This window comes from Haliotis asinina, chromosome 8, assembly GCF_037392515.1.
Source record: "Haliotis asinina isolate JCU_RB_2024 chromosome 8, JCU_Hal_asi_v2, whole genome shotgun sequence".
Classification (NCBI taxonomy): domain Eukaryota; kingdom Metazoa; phylum Mollusca; class Gastropoda; order Lepetellida; family Haliotidae; genus Haliotis; species Haliotis asinina.
Window position 1 is genome coordinate 43,402,037 of NC_090287.1, and position 18,614 is coordinate 43,420,650.

At 37.8% G+C, this 18,614-nt stretch overlaps 1 protein-coding gene across 1 annotated transcript in view; it reads left to right on the plus strand.

Annotated features, from left to right (window-relative positions):
- Positions 1-18,614, plus strand: part of LOC137294597 (protein MEMO1-like) — a 53,905-nt gene that overhangs the window by 19,827 nt on the left and 15,464 nt on the right. The window contains exons 3-6 of the mRNA XM_067825648.1: positions 2,800-2,868; positions 9,963-10,075; positions 10,875-10,986; positions 15,379-15,521. Coding sequence (XP_067681749.1) covers positions 2,800-2,868; positions 9,963-10,075; positions 10,875-10,986; positions 15,379-15,521 — 437 coding nt within the window. The remainder of the gene's footprint in view (positions 1-2,799; positions 2,869-9,962; positions 10,076-10,874; positions 10,987-15,378; positions 15,522-18,614) is intronic.

Here is an 18,614-nt window from a genome sequence, read left to right on the forward strand (position 1 = left end):
CCTCCGTTGCATTGAACAACGTAGGAAAGTGGTACAACAGCCAAAGGTTGTTGTTCACTCACCTTACCTTTCCACTCTTGAGAGGCAGTTGGCGGACTAGAGACAGAGTGGAGATGACACATCAGGTACACACTTATTTGGGGTGTGATAGAATAAGAAGGTATGTGAATGGTATGCATATCTCCGAACGAAATACTTTGTTCTCAGTGCAAAAAATATCCAAACCATAACTAACTTTAATTGCTGTTTTCTTGAAACGTGTTTCCATTATCCTGAAGCTGTACATACGTTCTTCCTGTCATGTGTCAGGGCTATGTTGTCCCAATCAGTTGTACTTTGGGCCACATTTTGTGGCAAAATACCAAATTGATGAATTGAATGGAATTGAATGAAGCACTGCCTCCATTTTGATGGATACTTCTTTTTCATCTTCACTGGAAGTTTATCTTGCATGATGAAAAATCAGCTTGTATTGGTATGTCGTAACATTCAGATCAAAAAGGACATCGGGAACCGCTTTTATTGTTTCAGAATCTTTGGTCACAGTCAAGTTGTCAAATGTAATAGAAGAATAAGCTATCAGCAGAAGACACATTGAGGTCATGTCACGTGATGCTCGCCTCTGCTCATTAACTGTCAGGTGTTTCCGTAAAAGCAGAAAATTGAGTACATTTTTCATGTTGTAATTATGCTTTTACAAACCTTTTGTCAAATTTTTATAATGGAAGGTGACTTTTATCATGCCTTTTTCCACATATCAAAACCGAAAATTCATTAGTATTCTCCTTTATGGTTGAAGGGATAGTAATGCTTGCAACAGTGATCTGAATGGTTGTGAGGATCAGTACAAAAATCAGTACGAGAATTGAAACATGAACGTTGAGCAGGATCAAAATCCGCTTCATCAAAAATATTGGAAAAAGTATATTCATAAGAATTGGAATCAGATTTAGTATCAGTTTCAAGTCTGAATCAAGAAGGCAAAAGCTGATGGAAGGATTGTGTTTCTGGATTTTAAGATTTTACATGCGATTGGAGATGGTTTAGAGGATTAGATTACACAGCTGTTGAGGATAGTAGGGATTTGTCAGTTAGAACTGGTACACGTACCTTTATACAAGCTGTCTTTTAAAGACCACATGCAACCAAAAAATCAAACATAATTAAAACACAGTTATCACTTATTTATGATACATACAATGCATTGCTGATAAAGAAAAAACAAATAAACAAAGTTATAGGTGTATAATCACAAATCAAAAGTGCAATATTTTGTACATGGTTGTACCTACCTTGAAAAGAAGCCGCGATACCAAACCCAATCAGAGCCAGTGGATGTGCACTCAATGTGGATGTGTAATGCAGCTTTTTCATTGGCTGATGTGCTTAGCTGGCTCTTTGTTTATAGCCCGATAGGTGTTAATTGCATGTGGTCAGTGTTTAAAGTTGTGCATTGCATATTGTCATGAGCAGACAGACAGGCAGACATATAAATGTCAATAAACCAGACATTGAGTTTCCTCTGTGACAGAATCTGTTTATGACAATCAATATGGGTTTTTTAATGTAACAAGTAGATTATTTATTTGTTTGTGTACACAACCAAGATTAGACTACTGCTCACAACCTCATATTCTGGGTAGGCATACTGTTTCAACCCCGCAAACCTACTCACTGCGCATGTGTTATGAGCGCAGCACAGCATAACTGTGAAAATGTGAAAATTAGTGAATCGTTTGAACTCCAATTTTGCAGGCTTTTTTTCATTTCGTTTTCTTTTTTCAACTTTATAGGGTGAATTGGCATTGTTTGGTTATTTGTTTCAGTAAGTGCATAGCGAAAGGTATCAGAATCTGATAAGTTGTGTTTTACGCTGCATGTGACCTTTAAGCATTTCTTCCCATAATTTTTGGCAGTCAGTCATTTGCAATATACTTTTTAGGTGGACTTGATTCCTTTTAATGCAGCGTTGGACCATACCACTTCTAAAACTGTTTCCAGTATTGCTGGATTCTCCATATAGTGGAGAGTGTTGAGAATTATGACATGATACAGCTCATGGATCAACTTCGTCAGGGAGAGATCATAGTGTAATGTTGTAATTCCAAATATAGTGTATGTTACATCTGACCAGGTTCTAAATATCAGTGCATATTCATCCTTTTGTATGCAGAGCTACTTTTATTTTTAACTACTGGTTAACAATTGGTTGTTGTTTGGGTGATGTGATTTGATACTCTAAACTCATAGAGTTTCATCTACCTTTCCCCTCAGGTTTGACAAAGAATAGAGAGATGCAAAGTGTGTGATGATATAAGTGTTATAAGAAAACAGTTTATTATAAAGTTTAAACATCTTTGTACATGTCCATCATCCAGAAATAGAGGAAGAGGAAGGGAATAAGCATGATGTAATTGAGATAGTATTCTTCGGAATCCTCTCCCTCTGTTACAACATTGCCAAAATATGCCTGACAAAAGGGTAACTGACAAATGTGTAGCATTTCTGTGGATTCCATATAAGCATCTGAAAATTGATGGACAAAAACACAAATACATACTCTCTTCCATTGTGTCTTATTTTCTTTGCCCTTTTGAGAACCTTCTTCAGACTTCAATATGTATTCAAGTGAAGTAAGTCATCATGGTCATAATGGTCAGTTTGTCCTTGTCGTTGCAACACACCATAGTCACACCAGTTCTGTGCTGTTCTTCCTTAATAGCTTCATTACAAGGTATATTCAACTTGCTGTAAACATGGTAAGTGTAACCAATAAGCCCCATTTTTCTTTATTTTCAGCCATGCAGGCTATTCTTACTGTGGAGCCTGTTCAGCATATGCATACAGACAGATTGACCCAACAAATATGTAAGTGGAAATTAAGTTGGAATTTTTTTGAAGATGTTCTTACCTAATACCTATTAAGTCTTTTATGTTATGATTTCTGCATGTGGATGTTGGTTTTCAGAATAATAGAATTCTTGTGAATTCACTTGTGTCTTTATTGTCCATGCCTTGTCTGTCAAATCATGAAAGATTTAGAAGGTGGAAATACACATATTAGCCAGTCATAGACCTTATAATATGTGTTTAGTGTCATAAGCAGAAGATGCCAAAGGTTTCAGAGATAGTTACATGTTATTTGTCAATTATCTCGTCTGTCCGTCTGTCCGTTTTTTGTGATTTATTATTTTCTTGGTTTCCATGGAAACGTTTCAGACTTAGTCTCAAAATGGAGGGGTGGGCTTCGTTCCCAGACCACAACTCGAAAACCATTTCATATCTTTCAACAGATCTTGGCAGATATATGAAATTGTGACTTTGCTGGTTACAGATATGTGGCATTTATAATTTTCATGAATTCCATGGAAACAATTCAAACTTAGTCGAAAAAAACAATGAGTAACTCTCAGACTATTTGTCCTTTCAAACGTGGGGGCCGGGGGGGATATGTCATCTTCTGATGACTCTTGTCATTAAATGCTCACCATCATGATGGTACATGCACCAGGGTCAGGTTTCCATGACATATTTTGTCTAACCTGATTGTTCAAACATGATGTAAACAAATCAATTTCTACCATGTACTTTTTAGTTTCTCCTCACCTGTGATTCTCTGTCAGTTATAACATGTGCCACACTTGGACAAACACCATTCCCAAATATCTCTCACCAAACAATTGGAATGAGATTTCTTTCATCCCTTGTTATTTAAAGATGCAATGTCAGTGAGGATGCTCATGTGATAGCTGCTCTTCAGTGGACAAAAGGTATTTAACATATGCAACATAAGTAAAGCTGTTGATGTGTATGAGTGATTTGGTCCCATGACCAGCACCCACTGGTAGAATATCCCGTATAGTCTTATATCAGTCACATTTAAAGCCAGACCATCTAGGCGAGTGCCAAGGAAGGAGGGTTGATTACATTGGGCTCGTGATGAATAAATAAGATCTGAAATGTGCTCTGAAGTGCAATCCATTCTGCTTTGGGCAAAATGTTGGAATGAGTGACACAGTCATTCTTGGGAATTAGTGAAAAATTGTTGACGGATATAGCATTAAGCCGCACATGAGTCCCTGCTTAATAATATAAATATTTCTGCATATTTGTTGCAATTTTTCAGCCACAGAAGGAAGTTAAGGCATCATGTTTGTATATCCATGTTTAATTGTGGACAAATGTATTTAGATTTTTTATTACGGTCCTTGAAAGGGTAAAAAAAATGAGCTGTTTTCATTGTCTCTCAGTCAGGGTGTTGTTCGTTTTTCACCTCAGTTGATACAAATTCACTAAAGTAGTCATCTTTCAGGGTCTGATTTCATGTGTATTAACTGTTTAGTTCACACTCATAATGATTGAAAGATGTTTGCCTACATATTTTTATCCCCCATCCGTCTGCCTGTCCATCCGTAATCATTTTGTTTCTGGAGCATAAATCAGAAACCATTCAATATTTTTAGACGGAATTTGATAGATATAATAATCTCATCCTATAGTTGTGCCTTTGCTGTTTACACCGTTTTGGCATTTTTATTTTATTTTGTTTTTCCATGGAATATTTTGGTGTTAGTCTAATGGTGGGGAGCGCTTCGTTTTTGGAGTAGAACCACAGCTGGTTTGGACGATAGTTTACTCAACTCTGCTCTCTTCCCAAGGTCAAGGTTACATAAGGTTACCTCTTATTGGGCATTCACCACAACTAGTAATTATCATGTCTTGTGTCCATTCATTACATGATGCAAGAGGGTTATCAGCTGAGTTACGAAAACAAACATTGATCAAAGGATTAACCAGGAACACACTGGTTTATCAATTACTTTTATCTTTCACAGCAGATTTGTCAAAAGGCAGTGTTTATGTGAGTAGATTTACTAATCTGTACTGACTTCACAGTGTCGTAAAGTGCGAGTGTGAAAACGACATCCTTCCTTCAAAGAATTAACCGCCAACTGTTGATCGATTGCTCATGATTGCGGAACTTACTTACTTAGAATGGGGACACCATACATTTAGCTGCTAGTGTGCTATCTTGGGTGACCAATGAGACTATACACCAATATGAAAAACCTGAAACAATGTATCACTTTTTTGTATATAAGACTGTTGAAAGACACATGACATAGAGCATGATTCTTTATCAGCTGCAGATAAATGGCATATCGTTCTTTTATGTGGATATTGATGGATACATTCATTAACAAGGTAATAGCCTGACATTGTTGCTATAACTTTAGTTGGTTTTAAATTTAATATTTACATTTTGTCTTAATTTATCATCCCCCAGCATGTAATGCAGGGGGATATAGTCGACACCTCATCTGTCTGCCTGTCTGTCCGTCCATCCATCCGTAGTCATTTTGTTTCCGGAGCACAACTCAGAAACCGTTCAATATTTTTAGACCAAACTTGATAGATATAGTAATTTCAGCCTATGGTTGTGCCTTTTGCTATTGACAGATTTTTGGCATTTATATTTTGTTTGTTTTTCCATGGAACATTTTGGTGTTAGTCTATTGGTGGGGTGTGTTTCATTTCCGGAGTATAACTCAAAAACCGTTCAATATTTTTCTGCAAAACTTGGTAGATATGTCAATCAGAATTTAAAGTATTTACAGATTTTTTTGATTTATTATTTTCATGGTTTCCATAAAAACATTTCGGACTTAATCACAAAATGGAGGAATGGGCTTCGTTTCTGGAACACAACTCAATAACTTTCAGCAAAACTTGGCAGATATTTGAGGCAGACTACAAAGTGGTGCCTTTTGCTATTTACAAAGTTTTGGCATTTCTATTTTTTCCGGTTTCCTTGGAATTAATTCTGACTTAGTCTCAAAATGGAGGGATGGGCTTCGTTTCTGGAGCACAACTCGAAAACCATTTGATATCTTTCAACAGGTTTTTGCAGATATATGTGACAGATCTTGAAGTGGTGCCTTCTGCTGTTTGCAGATATATAGCATTTATATTTTTCATGATTTCTCATTGAAGCAATTCAAACTTAGTCTATAAAAGCATCGATGATTTGTCCTTTCAAATATGTGGGAACCGGGGAGATATTGTCATCTTCTGGTGACTCTTGTTATCCCCCTGGCATGTAAAGCGGGCAAATGTAGTCGACGCCTCGTCTGTCCATCTGTCCATCCCCCGTCCGTCCGTAATCATTTTGTTTCCGGAGCATAACCCAGAAACCGTTCAATATTTTTAGACCAAACTTGATAGATATAATGATCTCAACCTATAGTTGTGCCTTTTGCCATTTACAGAGTTTTGGCTTTTTTATTTTTTTTGTTTTTCCATGGAACATTTTGGTGTTAGTCTAGTGGTGGGGCAGGCTTCATTTCCGGAACATAACTCAAAAACCATTCAATATATTTCTGCAAAACATGGTATATATATCAATCAGAACCTATAGTGATGCCTTTTGGTATTTACAGGTTTTTGTGATTTATTATTTTCTTGGTTTCTGTGGAAATGTTTCAAACATAGTCTCAAAAGTGAGATGAGTGTTTCGTTTCCGGAGCAGAACTCAAAATCTTCCTAATATCTGTCAGTGTTACTTGGTAGATATATGTGACAGACCCCAGAGTGGTGCCTTTTGCTATTTACAGACATATGGCATATATATTTTTCATGACTTCCATGGAAACGATTCAAACTTAATCGAAGAAAACATCAAGTAACTGTCAGATGATTTGTCCTTTCAAATATGTTGGGGCTGGAGGGATATGTCATCTTCTGATGACTCTTGTTGTGATTGCATGTACTGCGAGCATAACTAAGAAAACATTCAATATTCTTCTGCAAAACTTGGTAGATATATCAATCAGAATCTGAAGTGGTTCCTTTTGCTGTTTACAGGTTTTTGTGATATATTATTTTCTCGGTTGCCGTGGAAACGTTTCGGACTTAGTTTCAAAAGTGAGAAGTGTATTTCGTTTCCGGAGCACAAGTAAAAAATTTCCTAATATCAGTCAGCAAAACTGGGTAGATACGTGTGGCAGACCCCAGAGTGGTACCTTTCGCTATTTACAGGGTCTTGTGACTTATTATGCCTTTGGCATGTAATGCAGGGGAGATATAGTCGACGCCCTCAATGTTCCCGTTCTCTGGTACTGACCGTTTTTTAAACAATAAAATTTGGGATGATCCGGTATTTTCAACTGCCATTGGTATCTGCTGCCGATATATTTTTCATTGCATTGAGTTGCCTTTTATCGGTAAATTTAATATTATTGCAGTTAAAAACAACGTCTTGGCACATCTAGACAACACTTGATCACAGTGCGCATATGCAGATCATATACAGACAGTCGCACACTGCCACGCCCTATTATCTATTTGTAGCTATAGCACGTGGTAATCATTGTGTGCATAGTAAAAAATATGGCTTCCATTAGTAAAAAGGAACAGCGTACACTGACAGGGTTCTTTTTGGGAACAATTAAGATGCAAAATAAAAGTCAAACATCTAATCCAGTGGTTAAGGGTATGGAAAAATATGGTGATGTTTTTTCCAAATGTGACATGTCATAAGAGCCCTGTGCCTTTTCTTTTATTTTGTCATATTTTGTTTTGTAATCAGAAAATTATCATGAAGAGATATCTTAAATAGTATATATAGTCGCCCTTTTTCCGTTGTCAGAAGCTTTCAACTCGCTAACATGACACAATAGTAGAAATACCCCGTTTTATAAGCTTCATATGAATAACATGCGAGGCGATTCGCTTGATGGCAGGTATCATTCGAAAAAGCTGTGATTATAAACTATATGACTGTACCCTTCACACTTGTAAGAAGCGATTTTATTGGATAAAAATTGGTTTCAACCCAGTCTGCTATACGGATTGTGATTGGCCAGAATCAGGCACGTGGCCCAAGGCAACCAATCATATTACAGTAATGTTGTCCTCAAAAACGAAAACTTTTAGATTTAGATGAACGTTTTGGGTAAAATAATGGTATTTTGAACACATTAGGCAAGAAATCCCTATCAATATGTAAATTATGGAACCTGATGGACGTATCGTGTTGCCTTATGACCTATGACAAATATACTTCATGCGTTTTCTTCACTAAACATCATGACTGAGCATAAAGACTGAGGTAGCGAAAGCCGAGATGTCACTTGTCAGTGACTAGACTTACATTACACAATCGCACAAAAGGATGGACAGGGTAATTTCTGTGTACGTTTTATGGATGCTGTTTTTGATTTTATTCATCAGTTTATTCAATTTATTAAATGACATTCTGAACACATTTATGGAATGTAGTTGGACCGCTTGAAATTATTTTCTGATTACCTGAGCATGGTATCAAATCGATTATTGTGTTTAATGTAGGTCTAATGAACATATTCTCAAACAAGCAACACACAGCACATCCTGCAAGGCATTTATTGACAGTGTTTCAGTATAAATACTGTTTACTTTCTCTCCGGATAAAAGCTGGTTCAGCCGGAATTTTTAGACCCTTGCTAGCATAAGCCACTGGCAATTTTCAAAACCACTTGGAAAACTGGCCCTAATCTGTCCTTCCATCCGTAATCATTTTGTTGCCGGAGCATGACTCTAAAATCATTCAATATTTTTAGACCCAAATTGATAGATATAATAATTTGAACCTATGCTTGTGCCTTTTTGGCATTTTTATTTTGTTTTGTTTTTTTTGGGTTTTTCCCTGGAATGTATTTGTCTTAGTCTACTGATGAGGTGGGTTTCGTTTCTGGAGCATAACTCAAAAGCCTATGAATATTTTTCTGCTAAACTTCAGAACATAAAGTGGTGCCTTTTGCTATTTACAGGTTTTTGTGATTTGTCATTTTCTGGGTTTCCATTGAAGCGATTTGGACTTTGTCTCAAAATGGGGGGATGGGCCTTGTTTCCCCAGTACGACTTCTTAATATCTTTCAGCAGTTATAGGGGAGCAGACCCTTAAGTGGTGCCTTTTGCTATTTACAGATTTTGGTGATTTTTCATTTTCCCATTTTCCTTGGAAACAATTTGGACCTAGTTTCAAAAGGGATGGATGAACTTCATTTCTGGAGCACAACTCGAAGACCATTTGATATCTTTAAACAGATCTTGGCAGGTATATGAGACAAAGTTTACAAAGTTCATCCATCCCTTTTGAGACTAGGTCTCCCGTTTTTTTCCATGGAAACCATTTGGACTTTTCCTCAAAATAATAATAATAATGTGTGCATTTATATTGCGCCAAACTCCACTCACGAGGTGAATGCTCATAGCGCTAACAGTCAGAGAAGGCATATTATTACCCCGGATAACCCAAGCTACCTGTTAGGTGCTAGAAGGTTATAGTCACTTGACTTATTCCACCGGGCACCCATTTTCTGCTGGTGAACAGAGGCAATTTTGAACAAACTCACTTACCTAAGGTGAGACCACATGCGTCATGTGCTTCGTTTTGGGGCAGGACTGAAGTCCTAGAAACTCTTAGGCATTAAGCTTCTGGTCACCCATCGGAGCACCGTCCGAACACATCGTTGCTTAACTTCACCTGATTGTGACCTGAGGTTTATGCACAGGGACACACACCACCACGGGATGGGCGGGATGGGCTTTGTTGTCGGAGCACAACTCGAAGACCATTTGATATCTTTCAACAGATCTTGGCAGGTATATGAGACAGATCTTGAAGTGGTGCCTTTTGCTGTTTACAGATATGTGGCATTTATATTTTTCATGATTTCCATAGAAATGATTCAGACTTAGTCCTAAAAAACATCAAGTTACTGTCAGATGATTTGACCTTTCAAATATGTGGGGGCCGGGGACATATGTCATCTTCTGATGACTCTTGTTTTCTAATTGATAAGATGTTTAAATTGTTGGGGAAAAACCACTTCCTTCTGTTTTGGGGACACTCTTCACATTTGGAAATGTAACTGGTGTGACACCTGTTTATAACCAACAATATATGTCATTTGTTTCAGCAAAAGGATATTTATTTTGGGACCTTCTCATCATGTGCGTTTATCTAGATGTGCCCTGTCAGCTGCTGAACGTTATCAAACACCTCTGTATGATCTCCCAATAGACACAAAAGGTTTGTTTTTCAAGTTTCTTCGGCTGCATGTGTGCGTGCGTGTAGACAGACTGTTACTGATCAATATGTTGGAATTATTAATACATCTATTGTTACACAATGTTATCCTGTATAAGCTGTTTAAAAGGTAGAAGAGGTCATATTATGGCCTGATTGCCAACTTTTCGTTGCTACAGGACCAGTGAAACATTTGGTAGCATGTTTCAACTTATGATGCAGTAATTAGGACAGAAGTTTTCATCATGAGTATTTCTCCTGTATTTTTATCCCCCACAATTTTGCAGAGGGAAAAACTCTCTCAAGCTGAGTGGAGTTCAGCAGACAGGATATGAATTTTTGTTCCATAATAGTATCTTGTTCCATAATAGTATCTGTACTCTCTCTGACATGATATGTTTATGACTGAGCAGGATAGTAATGAAATCTTTGGACATTCTTTTTTAGGAATATACTACCTGTACATCCTTGATATAGCAGTTCAATATCCTTGACAATTCTCTTACAAAATATTGCACTTGTTTATAATCCATGATTTCACCAGTCCCACACTGAAGACAACTGTTTTGTAGTTCCATGATCAAGGACCATAAGGAAATTAGCGTATGTTGGATGTTGTTTTCTTAGAATTTTTAATTTCTTTTATTAGCTAAAGATAATTAAACTACTTTTGCAAAATTGCAAGCAAAATATGTGGCCTATGTTAACACTTTGAAAGAAGCTAACCCAGGTGTATAACCCTGTTTTCCATCTGTCGAGTGTCAGTTCATTTGCAGACATCACTGTGTCATTATCTTTTCAGTGTATGAGGAGCTGTATTCATGTGCAACTTTTGAAACCATGTCACTTGACACCGATCAGGATGAACACAGTTTAGAGATGCAGTTACCATATATTGCAATGGTGATGGAAAGGTATTGTATGGCTTGCTATTGTAAAACTTACAACAATCAGTAGTATGTGGTTTTCTGTCATATCACAGTGCCAGCTTTATTTGGGAAGATAACCTATGAAGATAACGGGATGCAGACACTGAATGTTTATCACTTTGCTAGTACTGCTTAGCACAATCATGGTACTGACTAGAAACAGCATTTTGGTAAACCAAGGTTTTTAACAGCTGAACAGGTTATTCCATAGAACAGCATCACATTTAATAGTATCTACCTACTCAGAATCCTAGTGCACATAGACACTAGGAAGCCTCACTTCTTTATTTTTCTGTTCACAAGAGAAAATATCTAAAACATTTTTTGTTTTCAAGCATCTTTATAGTTGACCCTTGTCCATCCGTTTGTCCGTAATCATTTTGTTTCCGGAGCATAACTCAAAAAACATTCAATATTTTTAGACCAAACTAGATCAGTATAATAATCTGAACCTATGATTGTGCCTTTTGCTATTTACTGATTTTTTTGGCATATTTATTTTTTTTGTTTTTCCACGGAATGTTTTGGTGTTGGTCTAATGGTATGGTGGGCTCTTCTTCATTTCCGGAGCAGAACTCCAAAAACATTAAATATTTTTCTGCATGCATTAATATCATTCAGCAAAACTTGGCAGATAAGTGAGTCAGACCACAAAGTGGTGCCTTTTGCTGTTTACAAAGTTTTGGCATTTCTATTTTTCCCGGTTTCCATGGAAACAATTCTGACTTAGTCTCAAAATGGAGGGATGGGCTTCATTTTTGGAGCACAGCTCGAAAACCATTTGATATCTTTCAACAGGTTTTTGCAGATATATGTGACAGATCTTGAAGTGGTGCCTTTTGCTGTTTGCAGATATATAGCATTTATATTTTTCATGATTTCTCATTGAAGCAATTCAGACTTAGTCTATAAAAGCATCGAGTAACTGTCAGATGATTTGTCCTTTCAAATATGTGGGAGCCAGGAAGATATTGTCATCTTCTGTTGACTCTTGTTTTTGGTTTGTTATCCTCCTGCAAACTTGTCAATACCTTCACTTAACATTGTCTATAATCTGGTACATCTCTGTGAAAGATATCAATGATGTGGACATACATAGTAGTGACAAACTAGTGAGGACTAGATAGTTTCCCAGTATTATAAACATGTTTTAAAATGTGTCCACAATGTGACACACACATAGAGGTTTTGGGAGATGCAAGAACTGAAACCAATTGTAATCAGCTTCGTTTTCTTGACACAAATTTCAAAGTTGGTATGTGTCCAGCAATAACTAAAATGAGCCTTCTGAGATGTATTGCTGTTAAGCATGACAATGGGACAATAATTACCAATAAAAGGTCTGCTGCTAGTTTTAGAACTTAGTAAACCTGACTCGCGAATTCAGTCCAGTATTACATGTAGAAACTGCCCCAATTTAGTAGGTTCATTGATATGGTATTTGGCCATAAGTGAGTCATCGTTAGTTAAAGACTTGCAGAGTAATTGACCATTGCAAGACTAATTTTCCAGAATTTAATTTCTGTCATATTGCTTTCAGTACCTGCCTACCTGCTGGGAAATCATCTCAGCTATATAAACATAATTTTCCCAATACTAATATTTGAAAAACATGTATTAGACATACCATACATTTTACTGGAGTGCCTGTGGGATAGATGAAACGATGTACTTATATATGGTGCTCTTTGGCTGTTGGAGATCTCACAGACTCGGATCACTCTCCTCTAGAACTGATGTGTACCTTCCCAACAGAGGCAACAGGTGTCCACTGATGTGGTCACACTTGATAATGCTACTTGTTCTGACGTAATAGTCTGGGACAGCTCGAAAGAAACCACGTATATAGCCTACTTCAAACAAGCATTCAGCATGTACAAGGATAGCCTATACAATACCATTGAGTTGAATATTAATGAAGGTATTGACTCTTTTGTGGAAATAATGATAGAAGCGTCAGTTTGTATGAAAAGACAACACAGTAGTAGAGTCAGTAATGACAAACCACTTTCAGTCACGAGTGTAGATTGGCGAGTAGAGAGGCCTGGAAAGCATTATGTAATTTCAGACGTCAATGTACTATTCTCTTCAGACAACGCAGTACCGATGAGTATGACAAAGCAGGTGATAACTTAGAGGATGTGGACGACATGGTATTGGAATCCCCTATAACAGAGAACAAAATTCATGACACAATTGAACATTTGAAAAGAGGAAAATCGGCAGGCATGAATAGAATTCTCTCTGAGACGATTAAATGTTCGATACCAGAATCACTGCCTTTCCTACCAAAGGTTTTAATATAATACTCCAAACAGGTGTGTTTCCAGAAGTTTGGTCGAAGTCTATCATTGTTCCTATTTTCAAGAACGGAAGCGTAGACAACCCGGATAATTACAGAGGGATCTCACTAATCAGTATACTGGGGAAACTGTCTACCAGTATTGTTAATAACAGACTTACACAGTGGGCAAATATATGTGATTTATTACCAGAAGCTTAAGCTGGGTTCCGGAAAGGATACTCGACGTCAGACCATATCTTTATGTTGTTTGCAGTTGTTGAGAAGTATCTTTCATGTAACAAATGTAAGCTATATATTGCTTTTATGGACTTCTGGAAAGCGTTTGACCATAAATAGGCATTACCTCTGGGCCTGCTTACAGAAGAATTATCTACACAGGAAGATGTATGCAATCCTCAGATCTGTGTACCAGAACGTAAATTGTGTGTTCATGGCGACAAAGGCATAACTGACTTCTTCAACTGTCCGTTTGGGTTATGCCAAGGATGTGTATTGAGCCACCTACTGTTCTCTCTCTTCATCAACGAATTGTTCAATGAAATAACGCTTTCTGGAAAACACAGAGTTCAAGTATTTCCAGGTATTTTGAGTTTGTGTCACTTCATTCTGCAGATGAAGTAATCCTTATATCAAGTTCTGTAATAGGTCTACATGTACAGAATCAGCTGAACATCTTAGCTAAATATTCAGATGAATGGAAACTTAATGTTAATCTGGAGAAGACAAACAATGTCATATACAGGAAAGGTGATCGAGTTGCAGCTAAAGAGAGATGGACATACAAAAGTGACATAGTCAAAGTCAACAGTACAAGTATCTAGGTGTCTTGTTTACTCAAACTCTTTACAACAACAAGCAACCAGGGCGCAGAATGTATTTTGCCAGCCACAATCAGTCCTAAATAAAGTTGATTTTATAACATCCCAGATATTCTTTAAACTGTCTGACACTCGAATACTACCTATTTTACTTTACGAAATTAGGGGATGTCAGATTTCATTCTATAGAAAAGGTACACCTGTTTGCATGTAAGAAATTCTTAAATGCTGGACTTTCAACTCCTAACAGCATGGTGTACGGAGAGTGTACGCGCTATCCACTGTACATCTATTGTTTCACTCGATGCTTATGCTACTGGCTTCGACTGATTCACGTGCCTGCTCACCGCTTACCAAAGAAAGCGTATAACATGAGTTATCACTTAAACGAAATGGGAAAATACACTTGGACTTCTTCAATAAAAAATTTTATTATTCACCTATGGATTCGGCTTTGTGTGGACTTCACAAACTCATTTCTCAAGATATTTCGAACTCATGCTATAGACATGTTTAAACAGGATTGGCATTCAGGTCTGGAGACACATATGGCACATATGGCACCATTAAATCTGACTTTAAAACAGAGACGTACCTTCACAACCTTAAATCTAAACTCCTTAGAAACTGTCTCATTTGATTCCGACTAGGTCTCAACGATCTTGAGGTCAACAAAGAAAGGCACTTCAGCATCGATAAAATAAACATGCGCTGTAAAATATGTAATAACAGAATTGAAGACGAAAATCATTTTATGTATCTTTTCCCAGTCTATGGTCAACTCAGAATTAAATGTTTGCCTACATCTAATTCTATATCCACACATGACTTTAAGAAGCTTTTATCTTTCAGAAATCCTACTACTCAATTTCACATTGCCTTGTATATAGATTATGCTTTGATATTACGCCAAACTTTGTTTTGTTAATTGAATTATGTTTCTGTTCAGCCATGCATATCTCTATACTGCCGTACTTGTGCAATAAAGCATTGACTCATTGATTGATAGATTAAAATATGTACTTATATATGGTGCTTCACCAGGTGTCATTTAAAAGATAACTAATCATCGGAAAATTATGTACATACAGCTGAGGATGATTTCCTTGATGTTTGCAAAATATGAAAATAAAATGTCTTCTGTACAATGTATGAAAATTATTCTTGCAGTTAACATGTAAGTCTATGGTAATTTCATGAATGATGACTCACTTATTGCCAGCTACTGCATAGCTAATTTGTTTTACTTTTCAGTCGCCGTGGAGATTTTAGTGTTGTTCCTGTCCTTGTTGGTTCCCTCAGTCCAGAAAAAGAGCAATATTACGGAAATGTATTTAGCCGATACCTTACAGATCCAGACAATCTCTTCATCATATCATCTGATTTCTGCCATTGGGGTATGTAAACCATGTTATTCCTTGACTTTACAAAAGTTTAGCTCAGAGATAAGCTGACTCGTGAAGATTGGTCATTGAAAAGGTCTTCAGCAACCCATTCTTGCCACTAAAGGTTTCTATCCTTGTCACAAGGGGCAGCTGAGGAGAACAGGTGATCAGGCTCGCTGACTCGGTTGACACATGTCATCTTCCCATTTGTGCAGATCGATGCTCATTCTGTTGATCACTGGATTGTCTGTCCAGAATTGACTGTTTACAGACTACTGCCATATAGCTGGCATAAAACTAAGCTCACTCACTCACTTACTTAGAGATAAGTAAATATCTCACTAAGTCATGCATTTGAAAAACATCTAGTTTTAGGCTTGCCCCATCTGCACCATTATGAGCTTTATCTTGTTTATTTCAACTGTAGAGTGGAAACAACCAAAGCAGACTTTCTTAGGTCTTGAAAAACCTGATACAAAGTGTGCTTCTTACTTTGATTACCTATGTGACCCCAACTGAAGTCGTTCTCTTTCTTGTCACCTTTGGGTGCCTGTTAAAAGTCTTTGTCCATGATTCTCTCTGATCTTGCAATATGTACTTGCTGATGCTCCTGTTGTCTACTGGATCATGTGGTTTATGAAGGCTTCTCTCAAAGACAGAGATTACAGGGCACAACTGGACTAATTTGGCCCCTCTTCTGGCAAGAAATCCATGAGCACCATGAAGAAAGCATGACACCAACACATCATCCAGTCGTCAGACATCACTTCCATTTAGAGTTGATGTTTTGTCGGTTCTCCACCATTTGACTCTCAGGGATTGTTAATCCCACCACCAGTTTCATTGGTTTTTCCTCACGATTCATAGATCCCTCCAATCAAGTTGATCTGTAGTTGCCTAGGGCAAGGTTTTCTATCCCTTTTTCCTTGGCAGTACTGTCATGGGTTCTGCAACCAACACTGATCCAAATGTATCTACCCTTTTACTTACAATAAAAATGCCTATCCCCCTCCGATGATTATGTCTCCATACGTTCCTCTAATTATTCCTCTCTTCACCTCAGTAATCCCTGCTTTGTTGATTTCTCTATTGTCTACAATTGGATCCTTTCCTCCTCTCATTAGCTTTCACGCTCCAGGAGGGATTTTTTAACCTCCTTCACTTGAAATTCCCCTCTGCTTACCAGCCTTCGCATGGTTCAGCCCTGCCTTTCATGATCCCTAGGCATCACGCTGGTGCCACAGATTTTCAATCTACACTACTCTTTGTCCACTCCTCGACCAACCCTACCAGTCTCTAGGGATCGTCAATCCCATGATCTGGAAGTTGTTAGGCCCTTGGGCATTCAGGCCTCTGTACACATTAAAGAATGCTCAACAGCCCAATCCTAAGACTATTCATCAAAGATTACACATTCCTTTGTCATACATACCTCTTCCTCTGGACTGTTCATCATAGTAATTGGGTTGATTGCTTAAAGCTTGATATATTTTGTCAAACCTGGTCAGTCAAGTCCCTGTAGGTGTAGACAATCTACTCTGTACACTCCATCAAACCTGGACCTTAAATGAGCTTCATGGCATAGGTGGCTACAGGGACACGGTAAACATGAAACCTAAGCACCTCCATCTTTGTTCATCACTCAGACTTTCACCTTCAACAAGCAATGCGAGGGAAACCCTGCAAAGAGTGCAAATTTCCCGAAACAGTAACAATCTGACATTGTCACAGAACTTCCTCCCCCCAATCATGCCTGTCCACAACACATAGGTGGAATGCTTGATGACCTTAGATAACCAAAAGTTTTGAGGAACCAAAAAGGCAGTCTGTAGCATAAGTTTGGATTGACTACAGGTTACACTGTCATCAAACCTTTTTTACCCCTGTGGCCAGTTATGTGGGGATATATTTCATTTAGTTGATGCCTTATCTGTCTGTGATTGTTTTGTTTCTGGAACACAACTCAAAAACCATTTGAAACCTTTCATCAAGACTTGGTGGATACGTGAAACATAACCTAAAGTGGTGCCTTTTGCTATTTGCAGATTTTTGTTGTTTTTCTTGGTTTTCATGGAAATGTTTTGGACTAAGTCTCAAAAGGGAAGAAAGGGCATCGTTTGTGGATTACAGCCCAGAAATGTTCAGTATCTTTCTACAAGAACATGAGCATTAATTAAGCATCACCAAAAATAATTATCGATTGTAACAAAAAGGGATAAAAAACAGAGAAGTCAACCGGTTGTATCTAAATACACGTGCATTTAGCATGAAATTCATGTGCTGACTCAAATGCATGCTTTTCATGCTGAAGTTCTGTCCTGGTACAAGCGACTGAGGGGAATAAAAAGGTGAAATGAAGTATTCTCATTGCTTTCTTATCGACGCGTCAATAAGTGAACAGTGCTGAAATTGAACTTTTTTGGACAGGCGTAGGTATAGGCTTTCTGAAAATATGACATGAGAGATTATTGGTATGCATGAAGCTGGGTCGTCCTGTCACAGGATTGGGTCTAGATTGAATATCAATCACACTGTTATTAGTCGCCTTGTAAGGAAACATGCGGCCGCTGGTTACATAAAGGATCGTCCACGATCAGGAAGGCCAAGAAAGACAACTCACTGTGATGACCATGCCCAAGTTCGCCTAGTGAGATGCAGGTACATGAAAATTGCCAAAGATCTCAGAGAACAATGGAGAGTTGGCGAGGAGCCCTGATCTCATCCCAATTGAGCATTTATGGGACCATCTGGGGCGTCAATTCCAAGTAAGGGATGGCAGAGGATTCCAATGATGCGCATTCTGCGTTTGATTTCCAGCATGAGGAGGAGGGTTGCAGCAGTTTTCTGTGCCAGGGGAAAATACGCCAATTTCTTATGTCATCATTACTGTTGGCTTGGGATTTAACAATGAATGTTTCATGAGAACTTTGTGTGCGTTGGACCACAAACATTGTGTGACCATAGTTTTGGACATGATTATTGATAACGTTTTTAGTGCCCCCATATGACCGTGAATAAATAATATTACAGCTGAAAGTAGCAGCAGTGTTGGTAGTTGATAGATGGACACTTTAGTTGGTTCAGTTAATGAAATTATAACCATGT